This window comes from Vespa crabro, chromosome 6, assembly GCF_910589235.1.
Source record: "Vespa crabro chromosome 6, iyVesCrab1.2, whole genome shotgun sequence".
Classification (NCBI taxonomy): domain Eukaryota; kingdom Metazoa; phylum Arthropoda; class Insecta; order Hymenoptera; family Vespidae; genus Vespa; species Vespa crabro.
The window spans coordinates 11,109,501-11,129,487 of NC_060960.1; the positions used below are offsets into that span (position 1 = coordinate 11,109,501).

The 19,987-nt window shown below is 27.7% G+C and overlaps 4 protein-coding genes across 8 annotated transcripts; 2 read left to right on the forward strand and 2 right to left on the reverse strand.

The window, feature by feature from the left end:
- Window positions 1-1,769: 1,769 nt before the first annotated feature.
- LOC124424749 (protein O-GlcNAcase) lies at window positions 1,770-10,949 on the forward strand. Of its 2 annotated transcripts, XM_046964221.1 has the most exons (13): window positions 1,770-2,115; window positions 2,343-2,394; window positions 2,457-2,790; window positions 2,913-3,357; window positions 3,433-4,016; window positions 4,099-4,419; window positions 4,532-4,706; window positions 6,620-6,673; window positions 8,156-8,241; window positions 8,309-8,478; window positions 8,569-8,764; window positions 8,858-9,017; window positions 9,123-10,949. In XM_046964221.1, exons 1-13 carry the CDS (start codon window positions 2,046-2,048, stop codon window positions 9,257-9,259), a joined length of 2,784 nt encoding a protein of 927 aa, XP_046820177.1. In that variant the 5' UTR covers window positions 1,770-2,045; the 3' UTR covers window positions 9,260-10,949. The 2 variants fall into 2 exon arrangements, with proteins under 2 accessions (XP_046820177.1, XP_046820178.1); XM_046964222.1 differs by lacking the exon at window positions 6,620-6,673.
- Window positions 9,711-12,949, reverse strand: LOC124424750 (leucine-rich repeat and death domain-containing protein 1-like). Of its 2 annotated transcripts, XM_046964224.1 has the most exons (9): window positions 12,820-12,949; window positions 12,559-12,748; window positions 12,255-12,413; window positions 12,011-12,173; window positions 11,790-11,894; window positions 11,469-11,551; window positions 11,331-11,395; window positions 11,210-11,262; window positions 9,711-11,132 (listed from the first exon to the last, which is right to left on the reverse strand). In XM_046964224.1, the coding sequence occupies exons 2-9, from the start codon at window positions 12,746-12,748 to the stop codon at window positions 11,006-11,008; spliced, it is 945 nt and encodes a 314-aa protein (XP_046820180.1). In that variant the 5' UTR covers window positions 12,820-12,949; the 3' UTR covers window positions 9,711-11,005. The 2 variants fall into 2 exon arrangements, with proteins under 2 accessions (XP_046820180.1, XP_046820179.1); XM_046964223.1 differs by lacking the exon at window positions 12,820-12,949 and having other exon boundaries at window positions 12,559-12,763.
- Window positions 12,950-13,891: 942 nt separating this feature from the next.
- LOC124424751 (cilia- and flagella-associated protein 300-like) lies at window positions 13,892-15,765 on the forward strand. Its single transcript, XM_046964225.1, has 6 exons — window positions 13,892-14,025; window positions 14,128-14,209; window positions 14,301-14,370; window positions 14,452-14,624; window positions 14,693-14,865; window positions 14,951-15,765. Exons 1-6 carry the CDS (start codon window positions 13,931-13,933, stop codon window positions 15,147-15,149), a joined length of 792 nt encoding a protein of 263 aa, XP_046820181.1. The 5' UTR covers window positions 13,892-13,930; the 3' UTR covers window positions 15,150-15,765.
- Window positions 15,766-16,012: 247 nt separating this feature from the next.
- Window positions 16,013-19,946, reverse strand: LOC124424992. Of its 3 annotated transcripts, XM_046964704.1 has the most exons (10): window positions 19,686-19,946; window positions 19,141-19,554; window positions 18,535-18,685; window positions 18,377-18,433; window positions 18,105-18,289; window positions 17,892-18,012; window positions 16,809-17,781; window positions 16,482-16,698; window positions 16,240-16,412; window positions 16,013-16,165 (listed from the first exon to the last, which is right to left on the reverse strand). In XM_046964704.1, exons 3-10 carry the CDS (start codon window positions 18,663-18,665, stop codon window positions 16,067-16,069), a joined length of 1,956 nt encoding a protein of 651 aa, XP_046820660.1. In that variant the 5' UTR covers window positions 18,666-18,685; window positions 19,141-19,554; window positions 19,686-19,946; the 3' UTR covers window positions 16,013-16,066. The 3 variants fall into 3 exon arrangements, with proteins under 3 accessions (XP_046820660.1, XP_046820659.1, XP_046820662.1); XM_046964703.1 differs by lacking the exons at window positions 19,141-19,554; window positions 19,686-19,946 and adding an exon at window positions 18,883-19,133; XM_046964706.1 differs by lacking the exons at window positions 19,141-19,554; window positions 19,686-19,946 and adding an exon at window positions 18,765-18,898.
- Between the last annotated feature and the right edge of the window lie 41 nt (window positions 19,947-19,987).

Sequence of the window (19,987 nt, forward strand, 5' to 3'; positions counted from 1 at the left end):
GTAACAACCACGGCCTGACTACACCCGCCCCTTCCCTTCGCCCTTCTTAACTCTTCTACGACCACCTCTACGCCAACGACGACGTACCGACCAGCCGAAAAACACAACCCTCTTTTGCAAACGATTTGGGCGCCACACTACGACTTTCCTCGAAAACGATTCTCCTCCTAGATGATACTTCCTTTCTTCGATTGTCTTCCGATATGATACTGTTCTGACCCTCTTTCGTTTCTCTTCTTTTATCCCCTCGACACTTTTTCTCTTGACCTCTCGATTATCATACATAATATACTTAATCCAACGATATATCCTCTTTTTCATTTAATACGATAACGTTTAAAATCCTATATACCTTCGATCCTTTTCATTATTTCTTTATCAAAGATTTCATCAAATATTCTTTGTATCAATCATCCTCATAACTAGGTGATTCAACTAGAACCTATCAAAGTTATTATCTGATTACATGACTGTTAAATGATATTATCATAAAATTTGTCCTACTAAACGCTAATCTTATAATCGAAGCAAAGTCATATTATTAACCCATAAAATTTTATGTTATACGTCCCTTATTAGATGATAGATCCACGAATCCTTCCAATGTTTAACCTGTCTTTCTATCCAATGACGGTATACTTAATAAACTGTAAAAAAAATTTATCGTTATTAAAATTTTCGTAAAAGATATTTTTAAACGTTTCGTTTTTGTGCACTCTAAATATTATCCATACTTGTATATATACAACCCAGGTATATATGCACACACGCACACAACAGGCGCGCACATATATATATATATGCAGCATGTGACGACGCATACAGTAGCTCTAACGACATCTACCGATGATCGTTGCAAGTAATTATGGAAAAAAATAGAAACAACTTTGGTATGAAATTCATTATAAATGCAAAAAATTGTAAGCCTTTATAAGTATTAGCAAAGAAAGATATATTATATTAAAAATACCTCAAGTTCCATTCATGTTTCGATCTATCATAAATATTTTCCATATGAAGGTAACTTCAAATTTGAAAGTTTGATCAATAGATTACGTTAATCTGAGAGCAAAGATCGTAAAATACAACTTTGACATTGAAGTATATTATAATGATTTAGATAATAAGAATCCGACGTCGTAATTATCTTTAAATGTATTTTAATATGACAACAACGAAAGACGCGTAACTATGAATTCCGTAACAATGGCGCTTGGCGCGAAGATCCAAGGAAAACGACCTTTCATTGGCGCATGCGCACATGTGGTTATTCTTCTTTTTTTTTTTTTTATCTACGTGTATTTGATTTATCCCTCATAAACGCGTTTACTCTATTTATTCAATATTGATTTGATTAAGTTAATATAATATCTTCAATAATGTAAAGCAAAAAGAAATAAATAAAACTATGGAGAATCTAAAGATCCTAAATAGAAATTTATATTCATAGACACTTGCTTAATTATTTTTAAATAAATAAATATAAATAGTTAAAAAAGTGAAAAGCTGTATGAACGAAATTTATAAATTCAGAATAATTCATAGACCTGATAAAAAATTTGACTGGGAGGAAGTACTGTTTGCATTTTTTGCATATAACGATATTAATCGAATTGTAAATTAATCGACTGTTAATCATAACACTTGTTCTTCTTCTGTAATTTTCTTGATACAGATAATCATGCATATTTTAATATACAGATGAGGGATTTGTGATGGCGCCACAGATCAAAATATATTTTATTTTGCAGAGTCGATTTATCGAAAAATCGTTCATTATCGATCGGAACAGTGAGGGCGCAGCATATAGGAATACGAAATTTAGATGTTCTTTCTTGTGTATTATGTGATGAACTCATTTTTTCAATAATCTTCTTAAAAAAGTAATGTCAAAATAACAACCAGCTAACACGTGCCTTAAGTTCTATAAATTCATCGTTTATTTATTTGCTCAACTTAACGTAAAGTGAGTTTTTCTCGCTAACAGTTTCCTTCGGCCATCTTAGCAACTCGATTCTAAACAAACGTGCCTCATCGGATCCGCAATGGCGGAGACAAACGGGGCCGCAAATTTAAACACTAAAAATGGAAATTTCATTTGCGGTGTAGTAGAAGGTGTGTAAACAATATAAAATTATTATTTTTATTTTATCAATAGGATATGTCTTTACCTGTATCTTGATAAAGAAAGCGTCATTTTACGTTATTGTGAATATGGGTTTCTTTTTATTTATTTATTGTTTCTTTTTTTTTTTTTTTCTTTTTTTTTCTTTTTTCTTCTTTTTCGTTTTATCTCTTTTCTCATGCATACAGTACATTAAGTTATATTTCATTTATAATAGGATTTTATGGAAGACCATGGACAACGGAGCAACGAAAGGATTTGTTTCAAAAGTAAGTTTCTAAAATGCACGAGATGTGCGCAAAGAAACTCATAAGCTTGTTTATATTTTTAGACTAAAAAAATGGGGAATGGATTCATATTTATATGCACCCAAAGACGATTATAAACATCGTGCTTACTGGAGAGATTTGTATACGGTGGAAGAAGCAGAACATCTAACGGGTTTGATTACAGCTGCTAGAGAATGTGGTATCACGTTTTATTATGCTCTATCGCCAGGATTAGATATCACGTATTCTAGTGCCAAGGAAGTAGCAGCCTTAAAGAGAAAATTAGAACAAGTCAGCCAATTTGGTTGTACCGCATTTGCCTTACTATTCGATGACATAGAGCCTGAAATGAGCGAAGCAGACAAAGAAATGTTTCAATCTTTCGCGCATGCACAAGTATTTACATCTATTATTGGAAATTTTTATACTTCCATAATATATTTCATTATGTCATTTATGTTTTTTCTTTTTTCTTTTTTTTTTCCTTCTTTTTTTTTTTTTTTTTTTTACACATCCAGGTTTCTGTCACCAATGATATTTTTCAACACCTTGGGCAACCTCGTTTTCTTTTATGTCCAACGCAATATTGTGCAACTCGAGCAATACCCAATGTATCCTCTTCCGAGTACTTAAATACCCTTGGAATGAAATTAGCTCAAGAAATTGATATAATGTGGACAGGTCCTAAAGTAATATCAAGGCTCTTAACGGTTGAATCTATCGAAGAAATTACAGAAGTTCTCAGAAGGCCGCCTGTCATTTGGGACAACTTGCATGCTAATGATTATGATCAAAAAAGAGTTTTCCTTGGGCCGTATTCAGGTAGATCGCCTGATCTTATTCCTAAACTCAGAGGTGTTCTGACCAATCCAAATTGTGAATATGGCGCGAATTTTGTCGCTATTCACACTTTGGCACAATGGAGCAGGTGCAATATTGATGGGAAGAGAGATTTAAGTCTGAGTACGTTTCAGTATATTATATTTTTTAAATACCTTAAAGAGTATATTAATATGTTACTTGTATCTTATTTTATAGACGACACTGTATCCGCCGATATTAAATTAGAAACAGAGACAGAAGATGGAGTTGTTGGGGAAGACGTACCTTCAACATTATCTCCAAATATGTATCATCCACGTCATGCGCTCAAAAATGCGATAAATGAATGGTTGTCAGAATTTAATAAGAAAAAAGTAGCATGGGGCGTCATCGCGAAACCACAGCCATGCGTAGCTCCCACAATACCGATCCCAATTATTCCTTCTGTAAATACTTGTATGAGCTTGACATCCACAACAACAACAACGGTTCCTGCAACTCCTACACCAGTAACTAATTCGAATCATCTTCAAGCATTGGCTGAAGTATGCTCTACCGTTACAAGTAGTGATAGCTTTGCCCAACCATCTTCTGGACCCATGATGAATTCTTTAGTATCTGATACCAAAGTAATCAGCGAACCTATTGTTTCAACGATATCTCCCAGTGTAGGAAATGAGGGAATTACAACGACCTTGTCTTCGGTTGAGCCAATGGATTGTAACACAACCCCAAGTGATTCTCCTGCTCATGGAATAAAAATACACGTAGAAGACGATATCATGGTGGAAAACACTTCTGTAAGTCACTTTTAAAATGGATTTATAAAACTTTGAAGTGTAGATTCGTTTTAACATTTTGTTTTTTTTCACCTTTTCCTAGACATGTAGCGAAGCTTCCGCAGGTATGCAAGTAGAAGTAGATGGTACTTCTCCTACAGTAAATGGTACACAAATGATAATCGAGAATGATAGTGAAACTCATGAGAATACTGATAATGTAGATCAAGAGTCTTCATCGATAAAAGATGCAGACAAACAATTGACTCAAGAGGATCTATGCTTGTTGTGTGACTTATTCTATTTACCGTTTGAACATGGTGGTCAAGGTATTCAGTTATTACAAGAATTCAACTGGTTAAAGAGCAATGCTCATGTTGTTATGAAAAAATCAAAAGAAGAGGATGCTGTTTCGCAATCTGACGTAAGCAAACACAGTTTGTAATTTATTTTAAACTAATTTCGTTACAATTTTATTTTTTCCTTTTATGATTCTAATATATATATATATATATATATATATATATATATTTCAGATTGAAGAATGGCATGCACGTGCAGCTAAATTAAATGATATGTGTAATGCAGTAAACAGATTATTTCAAAGACTTACGTACTGTAATAATCGCGAACTATTATATGATTTATATTCATATATGTGGGACATGAGAGGAGTTGTATCATTGCTAAATAGTTATGTAAAATGGTTAGGTAAGTTACATTATTTCTGCTATAAATCAAATCTTTTTACGTAAAATTTTCTAAAAGTAATATATTCTTTTTGAGAACAATGTAACATTTGGAATCGATACATATGAGTAATATCCATTGAAATATGCATTGAAAGTGGTTCCATATTTCAATTAGCAAAGTATTACGTTAATGATGAAAGTCTGCTCAAAATGCTAATATGCTGGTACAGTAATTTAATTTCTAAATAATTTATCGTAATTTTATGTTATAAACGAAAAAAAAATTAAATTAATATATATTAATTCGATTCTAAATTTTTATTCTCAGTTTACTGCTCACTGTACTTGAACTATATTGGCTATATGGAATAATTTATTTAGCTGCAGACAAATGCTGTTGTTGGCCTTTCTCAAAAATATTATTATTTATTATCTGTACTTGTATTTCAGAACAGATGTATCTACAATATTGGTAAGTGCGTAGCGTCTTTTTTAACTTTTATATTAATTAAACTTTTTACAAGGAAGGTATACTTTCATTATAATTATGTTACTATAGCTCGTAATAATAATATTTTAGTTACAATTAAAGATCATGTTATACGCATAGATAGTAAAATAATGGATTTAAGTAAAGTGTAAGTACAGTAATAATATAATATTATATTATTTTTTATTAAATTTTATTAAATTTTTCTTTTTTTTTATATTTCATACAATTTATGTTATTTCTTTTACATATTTATAATTAAAATTATAAATATTATTATATTTTATTAACAATTATAATCGTCTTCCTTGCAAAAAGATGTTAAATTTTCAAAATAGTTCTTTCTTCTTCTTTCTTTCTTTTTTTTTTTTCTTTCTTTTTTTTTTTTTTCTTTCTTTCTTTTTTTTGTATAAAAAAATTTTTGTTGAAACACATTTTATTAAATCCGAAAATTATTGATGTACCCTTCAGTGCTGTTCCATCACATATTATCAGAGTTATACTCTGATGGATGATAGACAGAGTTATTTCATATTTTGAATTATACACCTTTACTTAATACATTTCAAGAAGATAGAAATTAATTATTCATAATACATATGATGTATTTTTTGAAATTAATTTACATATCACCCGATCATCGTGTATTACGTTAATGTAATTATTAGACACTTTTAAGATTTATGTCACTATAAATATTTATACGTTTGTAAAATTGGGGACATCTGTAATGATCGGTAAATTATTGCATTCTGTGGATCGCATATCCACGAAATTATTTCTTACATTTATTTCTGCGCTTTAGAAATGAATGTACCCCATGCGGCATTGCATGAAATTGAATAAATAAGATTGCTATAAACTTGAATCAAATTCATATAAATACGTTTACTCGTATAATGCATCTGTTAATTTAAACAAATTTGAATGTGAAAAATTAAACAAAATTTATCATAGATTCTCGTTTACATATATAGCAAGCTCTTATTTATGAATGAATTAATTTAATTAGGTCAGCCACGCATAATTAAATTTAATCTAATGCTGTAATATAAATCGTAAAGATGATACAAATGAATATAATGATAAAAAGAAATATCGTGGCTTTCCTGCGCGAGTACTGCGGCAAAAACTTACAAGATAAGTATTTCTGGGAAACCATTCAACAGCATTTCTTCATGGATGAACAAATATTGGATTTGAAATCTTCTTGTGCCAGCTATTAACATATTAATTGACTTTCTTTTACAGACAATACTTAGCAGAAACGTATTTATCATATATACACTCTCTATAACATAGAAAGTATATTAAACAATTATATAGAAATAATAATAATAATTTCCAATATTGACATTTCTGCTATGATAATAATATATGAGGAATGATACGACTTTAATACGCCGACTAACTACCACTCTGTGTTTTTGTCCTGTTGATAGCATTTGGCAGATTCCCAGCGACGATGACAACGTATACCCAGGGAAGCTACACATGTATGCGATTCATCAGTTTTAAGTAATTTACCATTGCGCGCGCGATTGGCGAGACCTTGAATCTGAAAGCAACGCTATCACATTTTTTTCTATTATATATTCAAGGTTTTGCACAATACAGACACATTCATTATTATTTTTTAATATAAATAAGAATTACGCGCGTAGAAGCTGCATTCCTATGTCTCAGGACATTAATGCGCGATTGACATGCGATCTTAACGCATTATACCATAATGCGAGTTGAGCATACTTATTAATATTACAAGTAGCACATCTATTTTAGTCAGTGATAGTTATTGCAACCATTATAAATAATAGATCAAACCATTGTTCCTAATTAATTTTACATTAGACGCACAAAACTGTGTGTTTTTATACTATTTAAATGTGTTCACGATTTATTGTATACTATTATATTATATAGAGAACATTTTATAGTAGATTGTAAAAATTATATATTTTAAACTGTTTTGAATTTTATCTATATTGATTTAAACATGTCATAAGACTAAAATATGTTTTGCAGATAAAGTATGTTTAACTCCTTATGTTTAGTAAAACGACACTTTAATATATAAAATTTCATAAACTCTTGAAACATAATATTTATATGGTCAGTTACGACAGAAAAAAAAAAAAAAAGAAAAGAAAAGTTAATTGTAATGTTTATCTTATATTTATCATAATAAGTAATTCTACTTTCTTTACAATTAACATTTTATTAATAATAAATAATCGTAAATGGCCCGAAAAATATTTTCTTTTGCCAAGTTGCCTGTGCTAACTTATTTTGCTTAGTTCCAGAAACTATATTCTTTCCAGGATAATGAGAGTTTTATTTCAGGTGCAATTTGGCAAGAGAAGTAATATAATTTCACTAAATAAATATACTATATATATTGGTCCAAGAGTTTATGATCATGCAAAATAGTTTTGCAATTATAATTCTATCACTTTTCGTTTCTTCTTTTATAATAAATAAATGACATGAAATGTGCAGTTTCATCTCTCTCATAAATATTTTAAATAATTTGAAGTATTTCGTTGTTTAATAGTACTGTGCATGCACAGTATCTTCTTTTTATTCCTTTTTCTTTTTTTTTTTCTTTTTTTTCTCTTTTTTTTTTTTTTTTTTTTTTTTTCCTTTTTACATATATATTAGAAAGAAAGGCACTTATCTAAATACTATACCACTATTCTCGTAATGTCATTTTCATAAGAGAATTCGTATTTTTCAAATTGACATTAGTTTCTTTCCCTCTTCTTTCTTGTATTTAGACAACGCCAATTTTAATAAGATAATTGAAGGAAAGAAAATGAAATGCCATACCTAAAAACCCATTTGTGCATGACATAGATATAAGCAAAATTGATGCCCAGTGCAGTGGAGGCCATTTCAATATGTTCGTAGACATTACGCACGAATGAAATTATGTATTTAATAGTACACTAATAAAATCATTTTCTGCCTTAAAATAGGGTTTTCAAATGGTTGGAAAGAAACATTTATGAGTGGTGATCAAGAACCATGGGTCTTTCGCGGTGGTCTTACTGCTGACCTACAGGTAGAATTTGGTTTTATAAAATCATTATAAAGTAATCATGCAACTATATAATCATATTTGCTTTTAGAGATTAATTCCAGTGGACAGCGGTAACGATTTATTTGTTTATAAAGCACCAGAAATACCTAGTAGTAAAATATATACAATACGGCCTTATTTAGCGAGCGATGAAGAAGCAGTTTATGCAGTATGCAATCAAATTTCTAATTGCACAGGATCATCGGCTGTAGCAGACAAGTACACGCACAATATCAATTTTTCTATTAAAATATTTAATTTACTAAACAACGAATATTTTATCTTATAAAAATATTATTACCATTTTAGATTAGTTGGTGGATTTTTAACATTAAGTCCTGAATTATGTATGATTGTTGAAGATGAGAATGGAATAGTAGGATATGCACTAGCTGCCTTAAACGTTAAATCTTATAACCAGAGGTTGGCAGTTTCTTGGATTCCCGAATTAAAAATGAAATATCCTTTAGATAATGGTATGAATAATTTACCACAGGATATTCAGGTATTTATACATAGTATAATAAATATATGTGCTGACATTTAACATTATTATACAATGATTTTTTATCTACCATTATTTTAATTTTTATTAAAGGATGCAATACAGTATTTTCATACATTTAGCCCAGATGTATCAGAGCAACTGTGTAGACATCATCCGTCAAAACTTTTGTGCGCAATACTACCTACTGTAACAGATCAATCAATTCCTAAAAGATTGATTACTTGTGTCTTAGCAGCTTTAAGAGCTAATGGTAAGTACTCTTTCAACAACTATATAATCATTTTTTATCTGAACCTTTTCGAAAGAAGAATAGTAATTTTCGACTATGATATATGCATTGTATATTTATATATAGGATCTTTCGGGGTTCATACAACCATGTGCTCTACAGATAAGGAAACTAATGAATTTTATACAAAATTAGGATTTGTTGAATTGAATCCAGCACAGGAGGAACATCCTGGAATAAAAACAATGTGTAGAAGTTTCTAACAGAGACTGAACACACAACTATTATTTTTAAATAAAGTATATTTACTTGGACCTTCAACAAAGAAAGGATTTATGACATAAAAAATTTCGCGACAAGTTAAAACTGTTTTTAGATTTTTATATATATATATGTGTATATGTACGTACGTACGTATGTATATATGTGTATATATATATATATATACATTTAATTCAAACATGAGAAAAATTTTATCCTTTTTTACATTTTTTTTTTTACGCTCTGGTAGTGTGAGTAAAATATATTAAAACATAAAACGTATACTTTGTCTTAACAGAGATATACATAGAAGAATGTAAAAGTATTTAGTGTAATTAAATAATTTTTATTTCTTTCTTTCATTATATAATGCTAAATTAATCCTTCGCACTCTTTACAATTCCTTTACAAAATGCCTAACTTTTAGTTGTATTTAGTCCAATTTATAAGAGATTTATAAAAAAAAACGCGATGTTAACAAAAAAAAAAAAAAAAAAAAGATAAACTATTCATATCTTTTCTTTGAATAATAGCAGACAAAAAATATGCATACATATTACAAAAAAAAAAAACTTATTGTTATAACAGAAATATCACAGTGTATAAGATTTCACTCTCCTCTGTCTATTTAATATAATGGTAAATACATATATCATGTATATATTAAAAATAAATACTGTATAAAATATGGATGTAGTGTCCTTGGTAAAAGTCAGTAAAGGAGAGCATAAATTTCCAAATCTTTAGAATTGTTTGCATTATTAATATTTCTGCTTATGTACAATATTATATGGTTGTAATGATTAATAGCTAATCATTTGTGCAACTAATATGTACATAAACAAGAGTTATATGATAAAATGCCATTATGTGTGTTCAATAATGGATGTCTAAATCTTATGACTTGTTAAGAACTATTTTCTTATTCAAGATATATTTATAATCTATTGAAACCAATTTTGATCATAATCTGTTTTAAATAGTTACTATTCTGACGATATAAAATTATTGATTTTATACAATATTCATTTTATAATGTAATACGAGCCTAAAAATGATATTAGAAATGTTTAAGCGGATATTCTAAACTTAAGGACGAATATAACTTACGCATCTATTCTACGACTTCTTGTTTATTGTTTAATCGATCATAAAAATTTATAAGCTTTTTTTATTTTAACGTATACTAAAATTTATATATTACAATATTCTTTATAACTATCTATAAAAGCATAAATGATATGCATACGTATTTTTTATTACTGATATTTACTTTATAATTTCGTACTATGAATAATATAAATTGGTTCTACAAATGCAAGGTACATCATTTCAAATTGTGATATATAGTTGTCTAGTAATTATTATTTTGTTTGCATGTTATTATGTTAAAAGAAAAAACTATATATATATATATATATATATATATATATGTCATTGTCATTACTCATGATTAATATTTTATATTATATAACAGATTATTTGACATATAGATCTACAATCATAGTGCATTAATTAAATATAAATTATAAAATATGAATACACATACAAGCAATTTCGCATAAAATTCACATTTCGATTTATACTTCCGAATATAGATTTAAGGCATTGTGGTAATATTGTGTCGCTGAAGATGATGTATTTCTTTTTGTAAAAAACAAATCTGTAAACAATATTTGTACAAACTTTCAATCATTTTTTCAAGTTACTTATGAAATCTTTCAATGAAATTTGGAGTTACGAATAATCTAACAAACCTTTTTAATTGTATCATTTAAAGACTTTTGTTTGGAAGTTGGTGTCATGCTTGTAATTCCATCTGTATTTATTGTAGCTAATGAGTCCAATAATTCTATAATCTTTTTATTTATGTTACTGTAAAAATACGATCATATTTATAACTTTTGAGATATACAACTTACAAAATTATTTTATATCGTCATTATACTTACGTAGGCGATACAAATATTGCTTTGTTTCTTCTTTGCAAATTCGTTTTATCATTCTAAAAGATGATCGTTTATTATAATTTTCTATCGCAATGTAATGAGTAATTTTATTAAAATATCTTACCAATTTGTTTTCTGCTTTAGATATATATAAGTCGTCAACGTTATCGATAGCAAATGGAATGTCATCTAACAAACATATGAATTAATTATATTTAAATATTTTATCTTCAACTAAATGCACGCATTTTTATCGTTATACCTTCTCTTCTTTTTGTAGCTTTTTCCATACTTTTAGAGAAACTGCTTTTATCATCTCTCCATTCTTGTAGAGCTATTTTATTTCTATATATAAAGTATGAACAATAGAGAAACAAACGTTATTAACATCAATATATAGAACTAACAATTGGTCTATTTAAAAGCAGAAGAATATATACAATATTAAAATATTTATTGGTGCTACTATATAATTAAAAATGAGTGACAAACGACAATGTACTTTGTAATTGTAAAAATAGATAAGTATCAATTTTAAATAGGCTATAAAATACATTAGAAATTCATACAGGCGACTACTTACTTCATTTTTTGAAGTACATAAGCTTCTTTATTCAACATTTCTGTAATTTCATCAATCCATGAAAGTTGATTTTGTTTGACAAGATTTGTTCCTTTACTCTTACATCTATAGAAGCACGCATGTTATAATTAATTTTAATATTTTATTTATGTTAACTGATCATTATCTATATAATTAAAATAATTAATTAATTAGATAAATTCATATTTATATTATTATACCTGTTACTTGGTTTATAAGCTTTTCTTTTCTCTGTCATAGACATCTTATTAAATTTATTTGATATATCACTGCAACTATAGCAATTAACAACTTTTAAAATATCCGATTTTTTTTTATTAATTGTCTCATTATTAAGAACTGTTAACGATTTAGGCTTTGCTTCTGTTTAAGACAATAAAACAGGATTTATATATTAGAATCTTGCTTCTACTTGCAATGCATAAGCAAGGATCACATTCTCACCCTTCACAGGTATTATTCCAACTTCATCTGGGTGTAATCTATTCCATTCACTTTTTAAGAAACTTAAGATATTAGAACATCCAAGTGCTACGATATTTGCCGGTGGCATAGTAAGAGGATTACGCGCTACTTGTAAATTTTTTAATTTTGGTACCATGCCTACAAATTTATATTATGTTATGCATGAATGAAATATATAAATATATGTTTCATATGCAAAAAAGAACAGAATTTAAACTGCAAGTAAACTTGGATATGAATAATTAGGTAATTGGTCTTTTATCTTTTTATATTGCATACTTACATAGTTCTAATGGTAAAACCTGAATTTTGTTTCCTTGTAATAAAAGTGTATGTAAAGATGAATGAGATTTTATACTTTTTGGCAAAATTTTCAATTGATTATTCCGTACATCCAGCCATTCAAGATTTTGTAAAGAAGGAAAGATCTCTTCAGGAATTTCTGATAGGGCATTATTTTCTAAGTAAAGCATCTGTAAGTAATCCATATATATATATATAGTAGTACAATTTGATATAACATATTAAAAAAGGTGAAACTAACTTTAGCATATACAGTACCCGTATCCTTGAAAAATGTTGCATTATATTATTTGGAAATACTGTAAGTTTTGCATTTGACAAATCCACAAATGTTGAATTATAAATTGACATTTTGTTAGGAATAGGTAGTAAATCTATATATTCTTTCTTTGAGTGCTGAGGTGTATCTTGTGTTATTACTGAAGAAATGTCAGATATAGTATCTAAATCTTCTGCGAGTATAGGGCACAACTCGTTAATACATAATTCTTCAGGATCTTGAAGATATGTAAAAAAAATTAAGATAAATTAACTATTTTAAATATAAAGAATAAAACTTTGTCTAATTTTGTATAATTTCTTCCTAATTATTTACCATAAGATACATAGGACGTATTAGCATTGTTTTCATGTAGATCAGTCTTCAAAGTCATTTCATTGTTCAAAATATATGCAAAATGGGATTTCAGTACATGTGATTCAGAAGTTATACTTCCATCCTCTTTTTCTTCCTCTTTATCCAATCCACAAAAATTATGTGTAGATAAATCAATTGACTCCTCCTCATTATGATTCTTCTCACTTTGCTATAATAAATAATTTTTGTGTTAACGTATGCATATGCATTTCTATTACAAGCGTAATAACTACAATTGTTGTATGAAAAGTGCAGATAATATAATCGGATGTATGATTTATCAATGAATTTTGTATTTTCATTAAAGGTTTAAATTAAAGCAAAATTTATGAGGACAAAATAATTAGAGTGATCAAAGGAAGAGGAGTACCACATCTTTCGTTACAATTTCTTCCGTTTCATTTAAGATCATTTGTTCGTCGATATTTTCCTTTTCATAATCGTTTCTATTATTAACAAGACATTTGTGAATTGACAAAGATCTATCATTATTAGATTCATTATGAAATCCATAATATTGTTCAAGAAGTTCTCGCGTTATATTGATCATTGGAATATATAAAAACCTGAATGGATATAGTTTAAAATATTTATCGTATAATTTTTTAATTTATTGAACAGAATCAATAACGTTCGAACATAAGTGTTGATTTAGATGATTCTTTAATTTTCTTAATACAATGCGTTTCTATGGAAACAAAAGCGATGTTTGAAAATGGATATCGTTCCGCAATATACATTCATTCCACTTGCATATAAGAATTACTTTAATATAAATGATAAAGAAACGCAAAATTTATTTAACAAATGGTAATCTCTCTTGTCGTAATATTTATAAATTTTTATTTTATCAAAACATTCATATAAAGACTTTCATTGTTTTAATATTACAAATATTATTTACTTTAATAGGGGATTAAAGGGAAATATCGTTCTTCAACATTTTTCTTTCAATGAACCTTTTCATTTATATCATAAATACCAATTTGCTGAGGTATAGTAGTAATAGTGGCAATTGAGTGTTGTACTTACTTTTTTCTTAATTCCTTATAAATATAAATTAACTATATGCTGTTAAATCGCAGGCCTTTTTTAAAAGCAGCATTGTTGCCGAAAACTTGTTAACAAAAAGAGGAAGCTCGTGGACAAAACAAGGTATCATAGCTACCTTCTACTAAAATCTCTTTCTGATATTATATTATTTCTCTTTCTCTTCTTCTCTCTCTTTCTTTCTAGGAATCATTGCATCAACTGTGGATGTGCAACAAATACCATGTTCTGTTATAAATATGTCTTTTTTTAATAAATTGGAAAATCCAGATAATGGAATAATAAATAGTTCTGGTGTTATTCGCAAAAGATATGATAGTGAAATTAATGATTTCCTTATTTCTGACAAGTTAAGAGAGGTAAATTAAAGAGATATTAAATAATATGTAATAAATTTAATTTAAAAGATATTTTATATATTCCATAGATGTTATTAGATGAAGAGTCAACCCAGTATGATTTATATACAGAAGATGAAAGAAAAGAATTTATCTTTTGCATTTTCCAAATGTTGGTTCTTGGAGGAATTTTATGCCAATATGAAGACACTTTGAAACCATATCTTGATACGACAAAACGAATTTATAAAGATCTTATAAGGTTCTTAACAGCTTTCGTTTATTACTTCATTTAAAAGAATCATATACCATAGGACAATCTTAAATCGTATCATTAACCATTTTAGAGTACAAAAACGAAAATATTCGGATGATTTATGTGTCAGTACAACAGTTTTAAAAGTTACAGCAAAAGATAATAAAAATCAAGCATACTTTCCGAGTAATAATCCTTTTAATATACAGAATGTTGGATTTCTATTGATTGATGGAAATCTACGTGAAATAACAACATTTTTACATCAGTTTGGAGGATATTGCGATTGATATTACTTACTTATGCTTGTTTATAAGAAAAGATAAAGGGAAAAAGATAACATTTTTAATTGTCCATTTATCCCATAATTGTTTATCAAATACGTACATATATTCTTAATTAGCCCTTTTGTTCTTATTATATACTACAAACTGTAATATAGAATTATAATCATTTGCGCGAATAAAAATAATAATCATTTATGAATTTACAATCACTTAATTCCAAATTAACGATAAATTTATTAAAATTAGTTATGATTTTAAATAAATAAATAAATAAATAAATATGAATAAAAGAAGTCATATTACATTAGATATGGCATTATCGTTTTCTTTAGTTACATTGTCTAATTTGTACCCTATTTTATGCGTTTCGTTTATGGCTTTTATAATTTAATTTGCATGGCACATTTATTAATAATTATATTTATATTTCAAGAATTCGGAACGAATATTATCATAACTAATCCAATCTAAACGTACGAAGATACTTTTGCTACGTTTCATATATAAAAATTTATTTCTTTTTCTCTTTCATAAAATATTTATAAATTACAATGAAATATTGTTTTTCAATTAATAATCGATTCTATTCATGGAATATATTAATAATAAGTAAACGTAATTTTTATAATTATAATTATTCAAAAATTATTAATGATTATGCATGATGATGAAGAATATGAAATATTTCAATAAAAATCATCTAATCAAAATTTATAAAAAGACTCGACATTGTTAAAACAATATATTTTGTAATCTTTGTTGATATAATATTATAGATAAAATATTACTTAAAAGAATCTATATTTGTATTTACGTAGAAATTTTTTAATCTAATAAATAGCTTTCGCTAATGTACTTAATTGTGATAAATTGTAATAAATTGTAATTATATATGCACATACATATGTGTCTGTATACAATTAATCTTTACAGTAACAATATTTGCGTAAATGGAATAGTGAATTTTCTACACATCTAGCTTGGGATCCATATTTGTTTATTCTACTGACATCAGAAATCTAGAAAGAAAGAAAGAAAGAAAAAAAGTAACAAATATGATTATCAAAAATGTTGTTTCACTTAATCAACTTACTCTAGTATTAAAAAGATTGTTATTAACGTTATAAGTAATGCTTGCTTCAAATAGTCCACCACCTGGTTCTGTTTTTACTTTTATCTGATATATCTCAGATGTTAGCTTAGTTTTTGCACTGAGATCTGCTACAAAGCCATCCTGATCTCCAGATTTTTGAAAATTTAATAAACCTAAGATATATTAAATTATTGCATATATTTTTCTTTTATATAAAATAATAGTCATATAATATATAATACCTTTAGTGGGTAAAAGTTTAGCAGACCACAATATTTGATTTAACTTTAAAGTTTCACATATATCACGATGTTCCTCTGTATAGGAATTAAGGAATTGAACAAAAAATTTGGCAGCGGCAATAACATTGGGATTATCAACTTCTATTTCTTTCCAACTAAGACAAGCACACCAATGTGGCTCTATGAATGCATCCGCGCATGTTCTCTCCAAAGGTATCTATTACAGACGTATGCATATAACGGATGAAATATTATTATTTTGTTTTTGTTGATTCTTCAATTCTTAAATATTACTAATATTTATTACGTAAAATATATCACATATACCTTGTCAAATAAATTAATAGCTCTTTGATAACGATCTCCTTCTTTTGGACTCTCAAAATTTAATATAGCTTGTAATGTTTTATGTATATCAAACGGTGTTGTTAAATGCTTTGTATTATGTAAGAAATTTTCATAGGCACGTGAATGTACTTTTTTGAACCAAGGTGGGAAAGTGAAAGAAAAGAACGGTAATCGTTCTTCTTGTTTACCTTGCAAGGTATTACGAATTTCTGCAAATCTATGACCATGATCACTCATTAGTATTAAAATGGTATTGTTCAAGTGACCAGAGTCTTGTAACTGTTTTACCCAAAGGTACAAATCTTCATCCGCAGCACCAATATCATTATAGGAATCATGAGATAATTCTCCATGAAAGCCAAATACAAATTTAGGTTCATCTTTGTAAGTATCGAAAATTGCTTTTATATAATTTAGCATTACTACGTGGCGTGGAATGCTTCCCATACAAAACTTATTGTAATTACGAAAATACCGCTCAGCGGCCAAGTAAAATGTTCTCATATAATGATTGGTGGGTTGTTCTTTAAAACCTTTTAAACGATAAGTAAATGTTCCAATATGATGAACATCCTCCATAAATCCTGTTATATATCCCTTTTCTTTATATTCTTTCCACACCATTGGATATATATTAACATATTGTGCTTTCTGACCCATACGTTTACGTGTCTCTGGTAATTCAAGTTCAATTTTTCCCGTTAGAATGGGAATAAGAGCTTGCGGAGTACCATCTCCTACTATATTATATCCTTCTAAAACTAATGTATTCAAATTGTGCTTCAGATATTGATAAGTTTTAGGTAATTTTCGGATGAATGTATTACGAGATAAAGAATCAAAACCAAACATTAATACATTTAATTTGAGTGAATTATTTGGAACATTATCCCAACTATACTTCCTTTTGATTTCAAAGTCTAATTTCACACCAGCTAGGACACTATGCCATCTAAAATATTAATAAATATTAAATTGATAATGAATCATACAATCTAATATAACTAGCTACAAAATATAGTCTTGTAATTTGTCATGTTTTATGATTTATTTTATACCAACTTTTTGTTACTTTCTGAAGTGCATTTTACATCTACAAAATCACTATATCTGGGAATATAAAAGTCATCGGCTTCCACTGGTTCTGAATATTTTATATTAAAATCGTCTATCCTAATTACCTCTATAAATGAAAAATACAAATCAAGAACACATTAATGAAACATTTAAAGCTTTGTCAATTTATTTTAAACTTTTCAAAATAATTGAAATTACCACTAAATGTACACATTAATCGTCCATACTTATTTTTTATTTCCTTATCGATTATAAGCCTTGTTTTGTCAACTTTTACCCAATCTTCAGGTGTACAAATTATGGGAGGTACATTATGTATAAATTTCATTATTTCTGGATTGGAAACTTTTAATTCTGGTAATTTACATGCTGGAATTCCATTTCTAAAATACAATTGACTTAGTATCTATTATTAAACAGTAATAGTGTTCATCACGCTGATTTTTCATCATATAATTGATTCTACATACCCCAAATACAAAGTATCTTGTTCAACCGATTCTTTTATCAATTGTGACATATGCACACTGCAATGAAACAAGTAACGAGTGAAACATTGTTAAGATATTAAATTACGTTAACAAAGTTTTCTACCAATAAAAAATACTATCAAAGAACTATTATTTACAGTTTGTCATAATTTGAAAGGTCATCATTAAATCCTGGCACGGATCTAAGTACTTGACCAATACAAAATATTACTGCAATTATCAATGCAGTTATTATGAGCCTTTTAAAGTAACATGATGTGATCCTCATGTTTATTTAATTTATCATGCCTAAAAGAAAATTATCGATTAGTTTTTAAAATTAATATCTTTTTAATCAATTTTCATGTAAATATATATAAATATATACGTTATAGTAGATAAAAGTTAATGTATTGATGCATGATAGTATATTTATAAATAATTATAATATCTTTTATTTTGTTGAATCATAAAAATATACAGATGCACCATAAATATATACATACAAAATATTGTCTGCACTTCTAATTTAATAGAGAATAATGAAATTAAGAAAATATTTGTTATCTAATATGTCACAATACATTTTTAACATAGTGCAATATCACAGAACCAAACATATACACACACGCGCACGCACGCACACACACACGCACATATATATATATAAATATATGTGTGTGTGTAAAATTCACACAAAATAAGACTTAATAGCTCGAGAAAAATACAAATGCACGAAATAAGTAATAATGAAATGTACATACATCCACAAATTATTTTATAACGAATAATCTTTATCGGCTGATTCCAAATGGATTTCATTTTTTTTAGATAAGTAATACTCTTGATAAATTCATTTCGATTAGATAATGTATCAAAATACAATATATTTCTACAATGATTCGATCATACTTGAAAATTTATTTTTTAACTGCATTCAGATTATTAATTGTAATCGAATAAAAATAAAATTCCAGCAGTGATTCTATCTTATTAATTTCATCGTTTGTGACAAAAATTTCGCTTTTATTTGTCTCTGCATAACAATTCTATAAAATCCTTAAAAATTTTCAATGAAAAGCATTCCTTTAATGCTTCATTTTTTCCAAATTTCGGTGTTACGTGCGACCATAGGCAGAGGGCGTGGCTCAGAAAAGATTACATAATCTTTGCCGGTCCTAAGTAACCATATATTTTGTGTTATTTCTTTTTGATAAATTACATGTTTTAATGCACAAGATATATTTATTTCGAAATTCGTTTCTCTATTTTGACATCCTTATAACCAATGCAAATACACGACACTTACGAATAATTGCATTAATTTCAATTCATCACATAACGAAGTTTTCTCTTCACAGTACACTTTAGCGATTTTTTTTTGTCTTTTTGCATAAAAGATATTCAAAAATAATAGCGCACGTAATCGTTAAGTGAAAAGTCATAATGTCAGTCAATAATTATTACTGTTCCAAGAAGGACCCTAGAAAGTACTAGTAAAAAAATGTTCTTTTACGACATTTAATATGAATCAGATGATTATCAAATATATTTCATTTTTGAAAATAAATATATTTGTTTTATATATAAAAATGTATTTTTAGATATCCA